The 16,017-nt window shown below is 36.5% G+C and overlaps 1 protein-coding gene across 6 annotated transcripts in view; it reads right to left on the bottom strand.

Annotated features, from left to right (window-relative positions):
- The window catches only part of dachb (dachshund b), a 50,313-nt gene that overhangs the window by 28,171 nt on the left and 6,125 nt on the right, over positions 1-16,017 (bottom strand). For all 6 annotated transcript variants that reach the window (XM_073814390.1, XM_065254333.2, XM_065254331.2 and 3 more), the window contains exon 2: positions 3,098-3,213. In XM_073814390.1, the coding sequence (XP_073670491.1) occupies positions 3,098-3,213 (116 nt within the window). The remainder of the gene's footprint in view (positions 1-3,097; positions 3,214-16,017) is intronic.

Below are 16,017 nucleotides of genomic sequence, written 5' to 3'. Positions count from 1 at the left end.
CCAACTTAAATGTTGTCACTTTATATGCAAAAAAAAATATTTCAATTGGTAATCCCTAAAAATTTAAGATTTATCAATTTACATTTTTCACATAAAGAGAGAAAATTTACATAGAAAAAATCTATGTTTTAGGTGCAAGCAAATGACCCTTTCGCGAAAGTCTGACCAATCATAACACTGAAAATTATGGTCTGACCAATCATAACACTGAAAATTATGCGTTACAAACACTATTTGCCATTTTGTCTGACATTCAATCCACAGAGTAGCAGTGGTGACTCGTGACTGTTCTTCCAAGGGGCGCAAATTAAAAATATGTGTTTGTTGCGTCATGTAAACCATGTGCATCACGTGTTTTGTCAAAATAAGTGCCTGCTGCACACCCGTCAAAACCGTTTATGATAAGAGAGACGCTCACGTTCACAAAAAACACGCAAGCACTCCCTTAACAGTAAACTCTGATTACGCTTGAGATAATGCGAGTATCTGGCAAACGCGAGCGTCTCTTTTATCATAATATCATAAAAATGAATATTTTGTAATTAAAGGAACAGTATGTAAGAAATTTATATCAATTAATCATTAAATGGCCCTGAAATATCACTAGACATTAAGAAATCATTTTAATTTCAAATACTTATATCACTGACAACAGCAGTCCGGCCAGGATATTGTCATTTAAACAGTGGAGTTGCAGCCCTCAACTGATGTTTATGTTGTCGTTTGGTATATTGGCCACCAGCTGTGTGATTGCAGTACCAGTTTTAGCCACACATTTTGTGATTGCAATACCAGTTTTGGCCACAATCCTACATACTGTTCCTTTAATCAGTATTTTTCCCTTAGGGAGTGCACAAATTGACGCTGAGAGCACCATGGCTGATGCCGTAGCTTTCAGGACATAGCAAGGGGGCGGTTTTTTGTGAAGGGTCAACTGAAGTAATTTTTTAAATTAATCCAATCCAATAATATTTTACCAACCTAGAATTCAATGTCATTTCTAAAACCAAGTGAGATATTAAAGTTTTATTTAGCAAAATACAAAGCTTGTTGAAGTCCCCCCTGGTTTTGCTGGCCTGTTGCATTCTGCAGTCAGAATATAATCACTGAATTACTCAAATGGTGCCAACACCTTTTTTCGAACCCAACTGTCAGAGCCCTAAACAATGACTGAGTACTCGGCAAATCAAAGCAAACTGCTCCACTCTCATTCCTAATGAGTTCTGACATCTGGCACTTGGCGATGCCAAGACTCTAAGTGACATCTCCACGGTAACTGCTGAAACACGGCAGAGTATCGCTGCACAGTCTAACGCATCCTCCATGGTGACCCCACAACTTTGTGTTGGTGTGTGACGAGAATGCCATTAATGTACATGAACATGCTCACACATTTTAAAAAACTTACATGAAGAACGGTATACTCAAATAACTATACCCAAAATATGAGGGGAACAAACATAGGATAAAATGGAACTATGTGCCATATGTCTCACCATGACATGGATTTTCAACTTTAATGATATATTATGCGATTATAGAAAATATTATATATTAAATCGATTGCCCACCATGAGTATGTGCAAATGCACATAACATGCATGAATGAAAAAAAAAAGAAAATTTGTAGTTTCTGTTCAACACTTTTATGCTGTGCCAATATCTTTTTAAAAACAATGTTTTGGTTATTCTGAGATTATATTTATGAGATCATAAAGATGGTTGATCACATTGTTCAAATATACTCTGCAGTTCAACTCTGTTAAAGGGGACATATCATGAAAATCTAGCTTTTTGTATGTTTAAGTGCGATAATTGGGTCCCCAGTGCTTTTATCAACCTAGAAAATGTGAAAAAGGTCAACATTGTAACTTTGTTTTGGTAGACCATTCTCTACATGCACGTGAAAAAATAGTTCATGGAAATTTGGCTCTCCTTGTGATGTCATAAGGGGGTAATACCGCCCCTTAATATGCACTATCCAACCACCCCACTGCCATGTAGTGCAGAGATCAGCTCATTTGCATATTAAAGGACACACCCAAAGCGGCAAATTTTTGCTCACACGTACAAAGTGCCAATTTTAACATGCTATTATAAATAGTGCTGGGCAAAGATTAATTGCATACAAAATAAAAGTGATTTTTAGCATAATATATAAGTGTGTGCTGTTTGTAATTATTATGTATATATAAATACACACATATTCATTGTATGTATTTTATTTATATTTTTATTTGTATTTTATATATTCTATATTGTATATAAATAAAAAAGATATATACATTTTCTGAAATGTATATATATGTATGTGAGTGTGTTTAAATATACATAATAATTACACACAGCACACACACATATATTATGCAAAAAAAACTTTTATTTTGTATGCGATTAATCGTGATTAATCTTTTCCCAGCACTAATTATAAAATATCTGTGGGGTATTTTGAGTTAGGACTTCACATATGTACTGTGGGGACACCAAAGATTTATTTGACATCTTAAAAAAGTCTTGTGAAATGTCCCCTTTACGGAAAAAAACCCAAACCTGTACAGATATGATGAATTGCGATTTAATTAATTTAGTAACCATTTCAATTAAGATGATAACAATAAAAGTAAAATTTTCTGGCAAAATGGCACCATATTCATAAATTTCATAAGTGACCCCAGTGACCCACGTCCCTCCCAGTTACTGTAAATAAGACACACTGTATCAAATGGCAAATTTTCAAGATCAACCCCTTCAAATATGATACAGTACAGTTGAGAAGAGATGACGGGGGTGTGTGAAGCTTTTAAGCAGCGAGAGGAAAGGGGAAACAGAGAAGGATGAACAGATGGATGAGTGATCCCGCTGGTGCGTGTCATTAATCACTGTCACCCATAAAAGAAGGTACGTATGAAAGATGACCAAACAGAGGGATGGAGAGAAAGAGAGAGAAAATGAAAGATGTGCACAAGGACATCAGTGAAGGGAGTGATTTAAACATACTTCTCATGTGCGCTGAAGGGGGTTGTGAGTGAGTAAATGAAAGCTCATCTTAATTTATTACAAGGTGAAAAATGAGACTTGTGTGTCTGGTTGGGTTTACCTGTGGGTGACAGCAAGGTTGGTGATAGCAGGTTGTTTGCTCTGTGGTGGAGGATTCTGGGGCTTTCTTGAACACTGACCCCGTAGGAGCGCTTCGGTGGTCGGCCAGGGCGAGAGCTGTGAGGGGGGTAAAGTGTGTTAATATTGTGGCCATCCTTAAAGTCATAATTTGCAAAAATGGGAGTTTTTAAATCCTTTTCCCACCCACTCCGTCTTCCATTGTTCAGTCAAACAATCATGAGACATGACCTTACATCCTAACAGGTCAACCTAATCAATAACTGACCAAATAAACCTCCAATTTCGGTTGAAATTTGGCGAAACAGAATATATAGACTAGCAAGACATTCACTTTGATGGGGAAACAAGAGGAGAAAGAGATCAGACAGCCAGTAGCTCTTCTTGCCTGTCAAGCTTTTGTTTATAACTCCAAAGGTTCATGTGAGGGGTAGAGACACCATTTCAGAGTCAGTCAAAGGTTAAAAGACACTGAGACCCTTTTGGCCCAAAGAATGTGCAAAAGAGAGGCCAGTGATTGACAGAAGAACAGATTTTAACAACGGAGCTTAACATCCCACCGTTGATTTATACAGCGTTGGTAGTAAACTTGAAAATAAAGAGCATTATCTGTTCTTTGCGAAACTCTATGTGGCATGTTTTTTATTTAATACATTTTCTAGCATTTGACTGTATTTCAGCTCCATTTATAATGTATTGCATTAACAATCCTAATGTAGTTTTACACTATATGGCCATTTTCCATTCTCTCGGACCCTAAAGTCAACATACTATACCTTTAAACTTCAATAATCATCTGTTAAAGGGGACATATCATGAAAATCTGACTTTTTCAATGTTTAAGTGCAATAATTGTGTCCCCAGTGCTTCTATCAACCTAGAAAATGTGAAAAAGATCAACCCAGTAACTTAGTTTTGGTAAACCATTCTCTGCAAGCATGTGAAAAAATAAGTCATTGAAATCTGGTTCCCCTTGTGATGTCAGAAGGGGATAATAGCGTCCCTTTATCTGCACTATCCAACCACGGCACTGCCATTTAGTGGAGAGATCAGCTAATTTGCATTTTAAAAGGACACACCCAAAACAGCGCATTTTTGCTCACACCTCCAAATGGCAATTTTAACATGCTATATTAAATTATCTATATAATATTTTGAGCTAGAAGTACACATATGCACTTTGAGGAAACCAAAGATTTATTTTACATCTGTACTATTTTCGCCTGCTGCGTAATATCATTGCGCCTGCTGCAGCCATGTTACGGCAGCAAATCCTTGATTATTACGCCAGGATTAGAGTATAGTTCCTTGGCATATATGCCTAGAAAAGCGCAACTTTTAATTTTCCATCGGTCTTAGTACACGATGTAACTGCAGAAAATAAAATAAATAATATCGAAACTCTTTGGTTATTTTTTTTTAGGTGCGATGCTAATGGAATAATCAGATTCAATGGATTGTGCTAAGCTATGCTAAAAGTGCTAGTGCGAGACCCAGAGATCAGCTGAATGGATTCCAAAACGGTAAGAACCAAATGTTTAACTCCAGGGGAGCTAGAAAATAAGCGAATTTTCAAAAAAAGTGGAGTGTCCCTTTAAGGATGGCTAACAAAGTACTGTACATGACAGTAACATTCATGCATTTGACAGACGCTTTTATCCTAAGCGACTTACAGTGCATTCAAGGTGTAAATTTTCTATTAGTTTGTGTTATACAAACCCAAGATCTTTGTATTACTTTTTTGGGGCCATTTTGCCTTTTTTGATAGACAGTGCAAAAGGATCGGCAAAGGACCACAAGCCGGGAATCGAAGTTGGTTCGCCGAAAGTGCATCTGAAGAGTTTGGTTCCAAAACAAGATAAGATTGTCAAAAAAAATGTATTATTAAGTTATTATGTTTTTATTGTTTTATTGTGCTACTTAGCTTTATTTTTTTGTAATGAAGGCTTAAATCAAAACAAATCAAATGCAGTTTGATTTATATTAAATGGAATGCACAAAAAACAAGATTCTCGTTTTGGAACCAAACGGTTTATATGCACGGATGTCGGAGCACTGGCCACTACACTATCGGTCCCCGAAGTCTTTTGCATTACTAACACAATGCTCTGTCAATTGAGCTACAGGAACATTATAATGCATATCAGTGTTTCACACTGTTGTATATCGAGACAGACAAAGATATTGCTAAAAAGTGTTGAAATGTAAGCAGGCTTTCATATTTCAAAGGGAAAGTTGACTAAAAAAACCCCTAACATGATTTACTCATCCTTATGTTTGTCAAACCTCCTTTTTTTTCTTCATTTACTTTCATTTTCCCTTTTGTCCATGCAGTTAAAACAATGATGACTAAGGCTGTAAGGCCTTAAGTTTCTAATCTTCTTTCCACAACCAAAAGTGAAACAAAAAACAAAAGGTGTGACATCATTTTGAACAAAATTAAACCAAAACAAAAAGGTGCTCTGAGGTTCTTTCAGAGGTTAAAAATGCCAGCATAAACTTTTGGGAATATTTCTTACTACAATCTTAAAAAAAATCCTTGTCTTTTTTTCAACACAAAATTTGGTCAAATATGGGACAAAAGGGGACATTTCACAAAGCTTTTTAAAGATGTCAAATAAATCTTTGGTGTCCCCAGAGCGCGTATTCGAAGTTCTAGCTCAAAATACCATATAGATAATTTATAATAGCAAGTTAAAATTGCCACTTTGTACATGTGAGCAAAAATGTGTCATTTTGGGTGTGTACTTTTAAATGCAAATGAGTTGATCTCTGCTCTAAATGGCAGTGCCGTGGTTGGATAGTGCAGATTAAGGGGCGGTATTATCCCCTTCTGACATCACAAGGGGAGTGACCTATTTTTCACATGCTTGGAGAGAATGATTTACCAAGACTAAGTTACTACTGGGTTGTTCTTTTTCACATTTTATAAGTTGATAGAAGAACTGGGGACCCAATTATGGCACTTAAACATGAAAAAAGTCAGATCTTCATGATATGTCCCGTTTAAATAACCCTATGATGGGTCGTTGTTACCCAACTATGGGTTGAAACAACCCAGCATTTTGGTTGAAATCAACCCAACTGTTGGGTTGGTTCATATCTGACCCAACTGTGGGTTAAAACAACCCATTTTTTAGAGTGTAGTATTGGTCTGTAACAGGTGGGTGTGAGACAGGACTCCATTTACGTTGATACAAACACCTTAAAGCCCAGGATATAGTCTGTTTTTACATGTACGCGAAGGAACGTGCACAGTCGAAAGCACAGCCTTGCAAAGAATAGTTCATTGGGCTTGTACATGTACACAGACCTTTAACGCATGCGCATTGGCTACAAAATGCAATACATCTTGGGCTACATACTTTATTGGCCTTTAGGCGCATGCACGACCTACAAGAACAATGTACGTGGGGTTTTAAAAAATCAGTTGGTTTGCATACAGTACGCGCGCACTCTTCTAATGATGAAAATTGCGTCACTCGCAATGTGCGAGAACACCCCACGGTGGGTCCTGTCCCAAATGGCGCACTTCATGTAGACTTTCGGTCTCATGGCCTTAAATTGCCCGTGCTTGCATACTCGAAGAGTCCGTAGGGTGTCCCATTTGTCATTTTTACGCTTTGAAGTATGCTCATCAGCGCCCCCTTTGCACTTTTGATGCGGTCTTCAGCAAAGCCCACACTGTTGCCGGTTTCACACACTTTACCAACCCAGAAGTCTTTGTAAAAGAGCAATCAGACGCCGGATGGGAGGAGTTCACTATTTCAAGCATGATGCTCAAGTCTGTCACAAAATACAACTCCGGTGTGCCCTCGCGGACTTGCGTCAATGATGTCGTCAAAGTGTGGACTTCCACAAGTCCAGAGTGTTCCATTTGGGACAGGGCCATACACTTTAAAAAGTTGTCTGTACTTCGCCCTTTAGGTTAATTTTCTCAGTTGCATTTAAATGACATTGGAGATGGTGTTTAAATATTATTAAGAAGTTTAGCATTGCTCAGCTGTTTCCAACTTATCTACCCATAAGCATGGGAAGAAGAATAAACCTGGGCCTTATCGTATCACCTAACATCTCTTTTGGGCATCCATTCCAAAGAACAAGGAAAATCCAATTTTCCGGTTCCAAAATCCAGATAATGAGGGTGTTTAGATAACATTCTGATTTTAAAACAATAAGGATAAGGATTGTGCACGCTTGTACTATTAATTAGTCTGACACTTAAAAAAAGCAGCAAGCATGTGATGATAAATCCAAACAAAGAGACAAAAAAAGCATTTCCAAAGCGATCCATCCGTTTACATCTCTCTTTTCATCCCTGTGTGTGATGTTTATACATCCACTAACCTGCTGTGTCAGCCCAACAGGAATGTGCGTTGTGTGTGTGCGTATGTGTGTGTGTGGGACAGTATGTTGATGTACGGGGGTGCGAATGGTTTCCTCTTTCTTAAAAGAGCAGACAAAAGGAAGAACGCTGTTTACAAAGCTTACAGTAATGCGGCTTTCTGAGACGCATTCATCTCTTGATACCACTTCAGTCTGTCTTTCTTTTGCTCCGTCTATGCACATACAGAAGGGCAACAAAGCTAATCCAGATCTACCGACAACGGCTCTTTTGTTCTGTATTATCAGAGAGAAAAGGAATCTCTCTCTCTTACTGAACGTCAGGGCGAACCGATGAAGCGATGAAGTCACCCCGAGTTCACTGCACACACAAGTTATCAATTCTCATAAAAATGAGTGAAACACCAAGCTTAGGGACTGGAAACACACTCTTTAAACATGACTGACACCTATAGTGATGACATCAGATAGTAATACTGTGGTACTTTTACCGGTATATCACAGCAATTATCTTTGCTAAAAGCATCTGGACTTGGTATTCTTGTAGTATAGTGTACTATACTATAGTAATATACTATAGTACTCTTGAATTACATGTAGAACAGTAATCTATAGTATAACATATAGTAAGTTGATACAGTGTACAGAAGGCAACTTGTATTGTATTGTATTGTATTGTATGTACTACACTAAGGAATTTTACTAGAGTTTGCTATAGTAAATACTAATAGTAAATACTTTCAAGAGGACGTGAAGTACATGAATTTTAGTATCATGGTATACTGTACATCAAAATACTGTGGCTTTACCATCTGATACAACCACTGTGCTTGCCGGCATCCATGTACCAAATTTTGTGTAAGTACACTTACTGACATAAGTTGAATCCTTGTAATCGTTTCATGATTGTAACAACCCCCATCAATCAAAACTTTGCTGAATAGGTAAATGCTGGCTTCATTTAGGCTTCATCTAGTCAAAAACAAAGGTGCGCAAAATGACACCTTGCTTACCCAATGTGCGCTTCCAGGACATTTTAAGTTCTCAAGCCTTATCTGATTGGACAAAACAGAAAAAAACAGTCTAACGAAGCAGGAAGAGATGCATTTTTAGTGATACGGTGGATATTTAAATAAATATGATTGATCCCACTAACCGCAAGCGTGCATGTAAACAAAGGAGGATCTTGCGAGATTTTCCCTCTTTTTCGTTGTTTGGGATTAAAATGTGGGATGCATTTCGAAGAGTGGGCCCTTACGTTGCAATGAACGCTGAAGTTTTTGGGATTTGTCAAAAATGATCAGAACCATATAGCAAGAATAGGCAAGTATTAATTCATATTAATATGCAGTCTGTCTGCATTTCATTTAATCCTTTTCACTCCAGTATATTGATGGCAAAAACAAGCTCAGAACATGAATCTTGAGTGTTTTACCTTTCAAATAATGCAAGGTTTATGATTGTTGATTGAATATTTGATATAAAACAAAGTACAGAAACACATAGACTGACATATCTATCTTGGCGAATCAGGTTCTCAAGATGGCGGCAGACTAGTTTGAGATGTGAGTGACCTCAGTTGTGACATCATCTGATCACAATCATGAATAATTGGGTCCGTAGTGCTTCTATCAACCTTAGGTCGTTCAGATTTCGTCTGTTTTGTGAGGTAGGTAGCAAGGCAAATTACAATAAATCCAAACACGGCACGTCCAGAGAGAAAGAAAAAATTATTGACAGCAAATTTAGTTTCCATTACAACAAACTATGATCTTTGCGATTAGTGTTTGCATTTCATTTGCTCATTTGCATTTTAAAGGACACACCCATAAATGTCACACTTTTGATCAGACGTACAGAGTAGCGATTTAAACGTGCTATAATTCATTATCTGTGAAGTATTTCCAGCTAAAACTTACATTAACTCACATACGCACTCTGGGGACACCAAATACTTATTTTACATCTTTAAAAAAAATCTCATAATATGACCCCTTTAAAAAATGTACTTCATTATAAAAACATAAGCTTAACAATTTTTTATGCAAAAATGTGTCATATCTACTGTATGTTCAGTAGACTCCCTCACATAAAGCTATCTGTGAGTTTCTTGATGTTATTTGTTGTATCGCAATGAATACAAAACAATATTTCTTTCTATATTGATGTGTTTGCCCAAGAGTCCAAGTAGAAATATAATTATATTTCATCAAAGACTATCCCCCCATTCTGCATAAAACATATATCGGATCACACCCAGGAGCCTGTAACTATAGTAACGTCTTCTCAATCAATACGGTGTCATCGGTGATGATTGGTGGCAGATGGAGGACAGGGGTGGATTCCCCACGAGATCAAAGACATATTACTAAAGCTCAGGCAAACACACACAGTTCAACAAATAACCATTTTGTCTAAACACGCACACACACAGTGTAGTTCTGCTATTTATTGCTGTGATAGATATCAGGCAGCTGTCATAGGCATTACCAAAGGTCATTATTGTAGTTCCTCTATCGATAACTGTTAAAGGTACATTTCAAGAAAAATTTCCACTTTGCATTTTACCACGAAAACAATTATTTATTGTTAAGGAAAACTTTTTCAAGAAAATTAGATTCTAAACAGTAAAGGCAGTACAACAAATACTGCTGTGAAATATAATTCACGATTTCAATCTTTCAAGTTTGTTTGTACTTTTTTAATGTTATTTAATACCAATAAACACAATAATTAATTGTTTAATAAATATTGTTTGTTCACGCTCAGTATGCATTGATTTAACAAATGCAAATTTTGATTTAATAAATCATGAAAATATCCTACTTTGAATAAATTCTGTAGAGGTTGATTGTTAGATCATGTTAACTAATGTAGTTAACTTATGGAAACCTATTGCATTTTGCATCAGCGCAACCAAATCATAAATGATCTTACAAGTATTTGCCTCATTTAATTTCTTATTCCTTGCTTTTTGTTTTGGGGGTGGATTATGATCCCGCGTAAATTCTTACTTTTGATCAAATAGTCCACTTCATTGAATTGACCTTAACCGGACCGCTGTCCAAAGGGCTGTCTTTCAAAACTGAGAGCATCTGTTTCTTTGTGTCTCAAATGTTTTTTTCCTACTATGATGTCACAGAGTTCAGTTCTGAAGGGAATCCCTCCCTTTATTGATTGGTTAGGGTTGTCTTTCTTACTTTCTTTCTTTGAATTCAAACAATGTATTGACTTTATGTAGTCTGCTATCACATATGATAATGAGAATAGACAAGCAGCACACACATAAACAGAGGCTTACACACACGCAAGCTCAATCACACATTTACACACTTGTATATATACACACACATACACAATGACATCTATTGACTTTCTTCTCAGAAATACAATAGCTCCATCTTTCTCTGGCCGGTTTTGTATAGACCGCAGCAGGGCTAATTACGGTCTCTCATTTTCAATCGAGTAAGAAGATGAGCCGACAGAAGATGACAGAGACAAGAACCAAAAAGAAACGAAAAAAGGCTTGTGACAGAAAATAACAAAGAGAAAAGTGAAGAAGAGAACACGAGACTATTTGAGACTGAATTTATTCAATGCTCGAACCAATATCATTTACATCCCCTGACACTTTATAGTCGTACAGAACTACAAAAGCGTTGAATACAGCACTTGTATTATACTGTGAATAGAGGACAGTATGAACAGAACTAAATGATCATGTAATGTTATTTGACCGTTTTCAGCTGCCTTTCTCTATATGAAAGTCTCTGGGCGGACAGTCGCACACCAATCTTTTATTTTGTTTCTTAAAATATCATAAATGTCATTCGAATGATACAAGGGTGTGTTAATAAAGATGTTGTACAAGTTATGTAATACATTACAATAATTAATAATATTTAAAAAAAAACTCATATTCACAATGACATATTTAATATTCTCTAGTATTCAGCAAATAAGAAGAATTTTAATGTAACCTTAATACAAAAAGAAAAACACTAAAAAAAAAGTGTTGAATATTTATCAACATAGTTTTGTATAAGATTTAGGGTTAACAAATGGACATTTGACTTCTTTAAAGCCAGCGAAATATCAGTGAGAGAGAAAGAGAGAGAGAGAGAGACTGCACAAAGACAGCATTCATTCGCTTTCTAAAAGAATCACAGAAGACAAATAATAAATGCTGATTTCTATTCATAGAGTGAAAGAGGAAGACGGCCACAAGGACACAACTGGTGGCTTCAAGCATGTTCTTTATTATTGCTTATGTAAATATAGAAATCCTTCAAAGAGAAAAAAAGACCAAGAGTTTGTACTTTGTGTCATAAGAGCGTGGACACAATGTATTTAATCCATCATCTCAAAACATTGTGCTGTTATGTATATAATGTATATAAGTGTTCGGTTTAAACATAAATGTGGATTTGTGCATGCGTGTAAAAGTTTTTTAGTTTATATTCAATAAAAATGTGATGGAAGACATAGCTTTTACAACTTAAAGGGTTCATATTTAGGTGTGTACCGATAAATCGGCCGATGATGCTTGCTATGCTTCTCAATGAATTATGGGGAAATCATAATTTCATCGCACTTGATCCATGATCTGTACAGATCATGACCCACGGTTCAGCTTGCATGTGATTCGCAGAATAATATGCACACTTAAATAGGAAAACTTTATTATTTGAATAGAGCAATAAAAAACAATGTGATGATGTGTGATGTGTTAATTATTTACACATTGTGTGTGTCATGCCATTTAAGGCGTTATTTCATATTAAAATTAATGAAAGGGCCAACACAAGTTGTGTTAAAAACAGTGATGGGAGTAACGCGTTTAGCAACTTAACACACCAACTAATTTAAATTTCAGTAATTGAAACTGCATTACTTGATAAAAAAAAAAATTAAAAATACTTCGCTACATGCTCATTACCGCTACAAGTAGTGAAATTACAGTAACGGAATTACTTTGTAACGCGTTACTCCCGTCACTGCTTTCATTTATTTTAACATAAAATTAGGCCTTAAATGGCATGACACACACAATGTGTAAAAATTTAACACATCATTTTTTGCAGTGCATTTATGCTGCATCTCCTTTCCGAAGCACCGTTTAGAATTCACCCTACGTCTGTTTGTGGGCGCGCGTTTAAGTGCACTCAAAAGTGTACACACGGAGAGATGCGTTTCAAAAAGCAAGCAAGAAATAAAACCTTTCTGCTCGTGACAGGACACATATAAACAAAATTATCTCGAAATACCACAGTATTCTTTTTATAATAAAACTTTTTTTATGTGTTTAAAAGTTTGTATGGATTAGAGGCACAAACCAGGTCTGTGCTTATCTTAAAGGTCCAAAAGCATGAAAATCTGACTTTATCCATGTTTAAGTGCTATAATTGGGTCCACAGTGCTATCAACCTAGAAAAAATGTCGTCATAAGGGGATCTTATTATAATAATACCACCCCTTAATCTGCACTATCCAACCATGGCACTGCAATTTAGTGCAGAGAGAAAAAGAGAGAATAAAATAAATAATTGACAGCACAATTGAGTTTCAATTTCAACAAACCCCATCATTGCGATCAGTGTTTGCATTTCATCAGCTCATTTGCATTTAAAAGGTTTTTTGAGCTTAAACTTCACATATGAATTCTGGGGACACCAAAGATTTATTTGACATCTTTAAAAATTCTTGTGACATGGGACCTTTAAAGAGACAGTAACCTCAATGAATCTACTTACTGTAAGCCTGTGTCATTAATGTTAATCAAACAACCCAAGACAAAGAGCAATTCATATCTGTAGCTCTAAAAAATAAGTATATTTAATTTATACAATAAAGACACTGTTATAATTAATTTAATTCGATTTCTGTACCTAATGCCAATTTTAGACCTTACTTAATGTGCAACTTTGTTCTATTTTATAAAAGTTTGTAATTTTTTTATTTGTTTACCTTTTTTGCCGATCTGAAAAATGATCCGATCCGTGCCTCAAAAACCGTAATGTGATTCGAAACGTAAGTTATAGCACTTGGAAAAAGTCTAATTTTCATAAATTTTCTAAACTTTAATTATAAGCAACAACTTACTAGTAAAATGTTCAGAGTGTACTAGTAATGCCTGCCCTCACAGTATTCACTAATAGTCACCGTAGTGCTCTGAATTATTTCCAGTTTCTACCTATAGCTCATGAATACTTTCTCTCATAGTTTCCATCTTGCCCTCTTTGCCTCCTGCATATTAAAACATTTGATTCTCTCTACCTTCCTTCCTCTCTGTCCTTTTTTTAGACAGAGGACACATTCGCAAGCCAATAAACAATCTTCTGTGTGTTTATGGATGGGTGTTTGTCAGAAAAGAGCGGAGTCAGCAGAGTCAGGGATGACACCTTGTGAGCGGACGGAGAGACGCGAGCTGAATTCTCAACATTGATGCAGAGCGGGAATGGGTGAAACTGGGAGAACGGGTTACTAGAGGAGTCTAGGGTAACAAACGGCAACAACTACTAGAAATTAAGCATTTATTTTATCCTATGGTTATGGTTTGCTTGTAGGCTCAACACCAACGATGCACGGCCTCATAATTTACTTACTCTCATTCCATCCCAGATGTATACAACTTCCTTTCTTCTGAAGAACACAAATGATTTTATATTAAAATGCTTTCAAAATGATCCAAATGACTTAAAGGGACACTCCACTTTTTTTGAAAATATGCTCATTTTCCAGCTCCACTAGAGTTAAATATTTCCGGGTCTGGCCATACCACTTTTAGCATAGCTTAGCACAATCCATTGAATCCGATTAGACCATTAGCATCGCACCTAAAAAATAACCAAAGAGTTTCGACATTTTTTTATTTAAAACTTGACTCTTCTGACATCGTGTACTAAGACCGACGGAAAATTAAAAGTTGAGATTTTCTAGGCAGATATGGCTAGGACCTATACTCTCATTCTGGCGTAATAATCAAGGACTTTGCTGCCGTAACATGGCTGCAGGAGGGGCAATGATATTACGTAGTGCCCGAAAATAGTCCCCTGCTATTGAAAGATAGTAAGGGGACTATTTTTATCTTCTGCGTAAAATAATTTTTTTTATAATAGATCATCGTCATATTTTTTACAGTCTATGATTTGCATGTTCGGATATGTTGGGTATTGGTCAGTTATTAAGCTTTAAATATTAAGCTCAAAATAGATTAGACATTAACAACGTGACAATGTTTCCCAAGTATTGGAGTCTAACTATGGGTTATACGGTATTCAAATGATTAATCTGATGTGTGAATATCATTACAACATCTTTGGACGTGACTTAACCAATCATATTTCAGAGTCAAACAGTACACATAATAAAGGCAGGTGAAAAGTGGCTAAGAGAGGACAAGAGGATAAAAACAGTATTTATGTCATTCTCTACAACCAGATCGGTGAGGTTTTTTGTAAGCCCTTAATGGAGAGGTAAGAAGGAAGAGAAGGCTTATCATGTGTCTAACATCCATCCATAACATCCACACCTCTACAGGAAAAGGGGTTGGGGAGGGCAGCGTGTGTGTTTGTGAGCGTGCCGTCTGCCTGACTGTCTTAAGGGAAACTGACTGTTTTACAGCAGCTTATCTCGCTCAGTCAGATAAAAGCCGAACAGAAGTCTCGTTTATTTAATTCGGAGAAACTTTATCGCATCGCATCTTTCCATCCGCATGCTACCCGTCTGCACAACCGCACTGCAAACATTGACGCACTGATACGCTCAACAAGAGTCATAAACAGGTCATGATGCTATAGGGATTGGAGTAGCGAGATCTTTTCGTCTGAAAACAAGATGACTCTTGTTTCGTCTAGACGGGATCATTCATTTATGCGTCTCTGAACCGCACAGACTCGGGTCATGAAAAAAAGATGTCGGATTGCTCTTGTTTCATTCAGTATCTCAACCACTTAACATGCTAACCTGTCACTTAGCACCTCACAATCAGCTAATCGCTTAGCATAGCATAGCCTACAGAACCTCTCTTTGTGAAATAATCGCTAAGCAAACTCTACACAACTGGTATAAAGCTCTCAACAAACAAGTCATGTTAGCTTTATTGTAGTTTTGTTTGCTTTAGCACATTTTAACAATGTTTAGCCAGACAAAATTATTTTAGGACAGATTGCTTAGCCTATAATTGAATGGTTAACTACATTTTCAAATGCATTATTGTTTGGTATTATTTACCATTTTGATTTGAAACGTTCCTGAACCACATGGCAACTTATTAACATATCTAGGATCATAAGATGGCTGCACAAAATAGCTTTCGTAAAAAGTGAATTAACAAAAGATGCTATCTCTGCCTATTACTTTTCCCATTCAAGACTTAAACTTAAGTCAATTTTCCATTGTGTGGTATGATGCGTCTCGACACCATGCGGTTCGGCTGGCTTTGCTTTGTCTCAGTTTGCTTTTCCATTGCAGTTTAGTGTTGCTTAGAGTGAATGCGATTAAAGACTTATCATTACAGTTGCAGCACCTCTACTACCGTGACATTATTGTAAACGCGAT

The sequence above is a fragment of the Paramisgurnus dabryanus genome, chromosome 4 (genome assembly GCF_030506205.2).
Source record: "Paramisgurnus dabryanus chromosome 4, PD_genome_1.1, whole genome shotgun sequence".
NCBI lineage: Eukaryota > Metazoa > Chordata > Actinopteri > Cypriniformes > Cobitidae > Paramisgurnus > Paramisgurnus dabryanus.
This window is presented reverse-complemented; position numbering and strand designations above follow the sequence as displayed.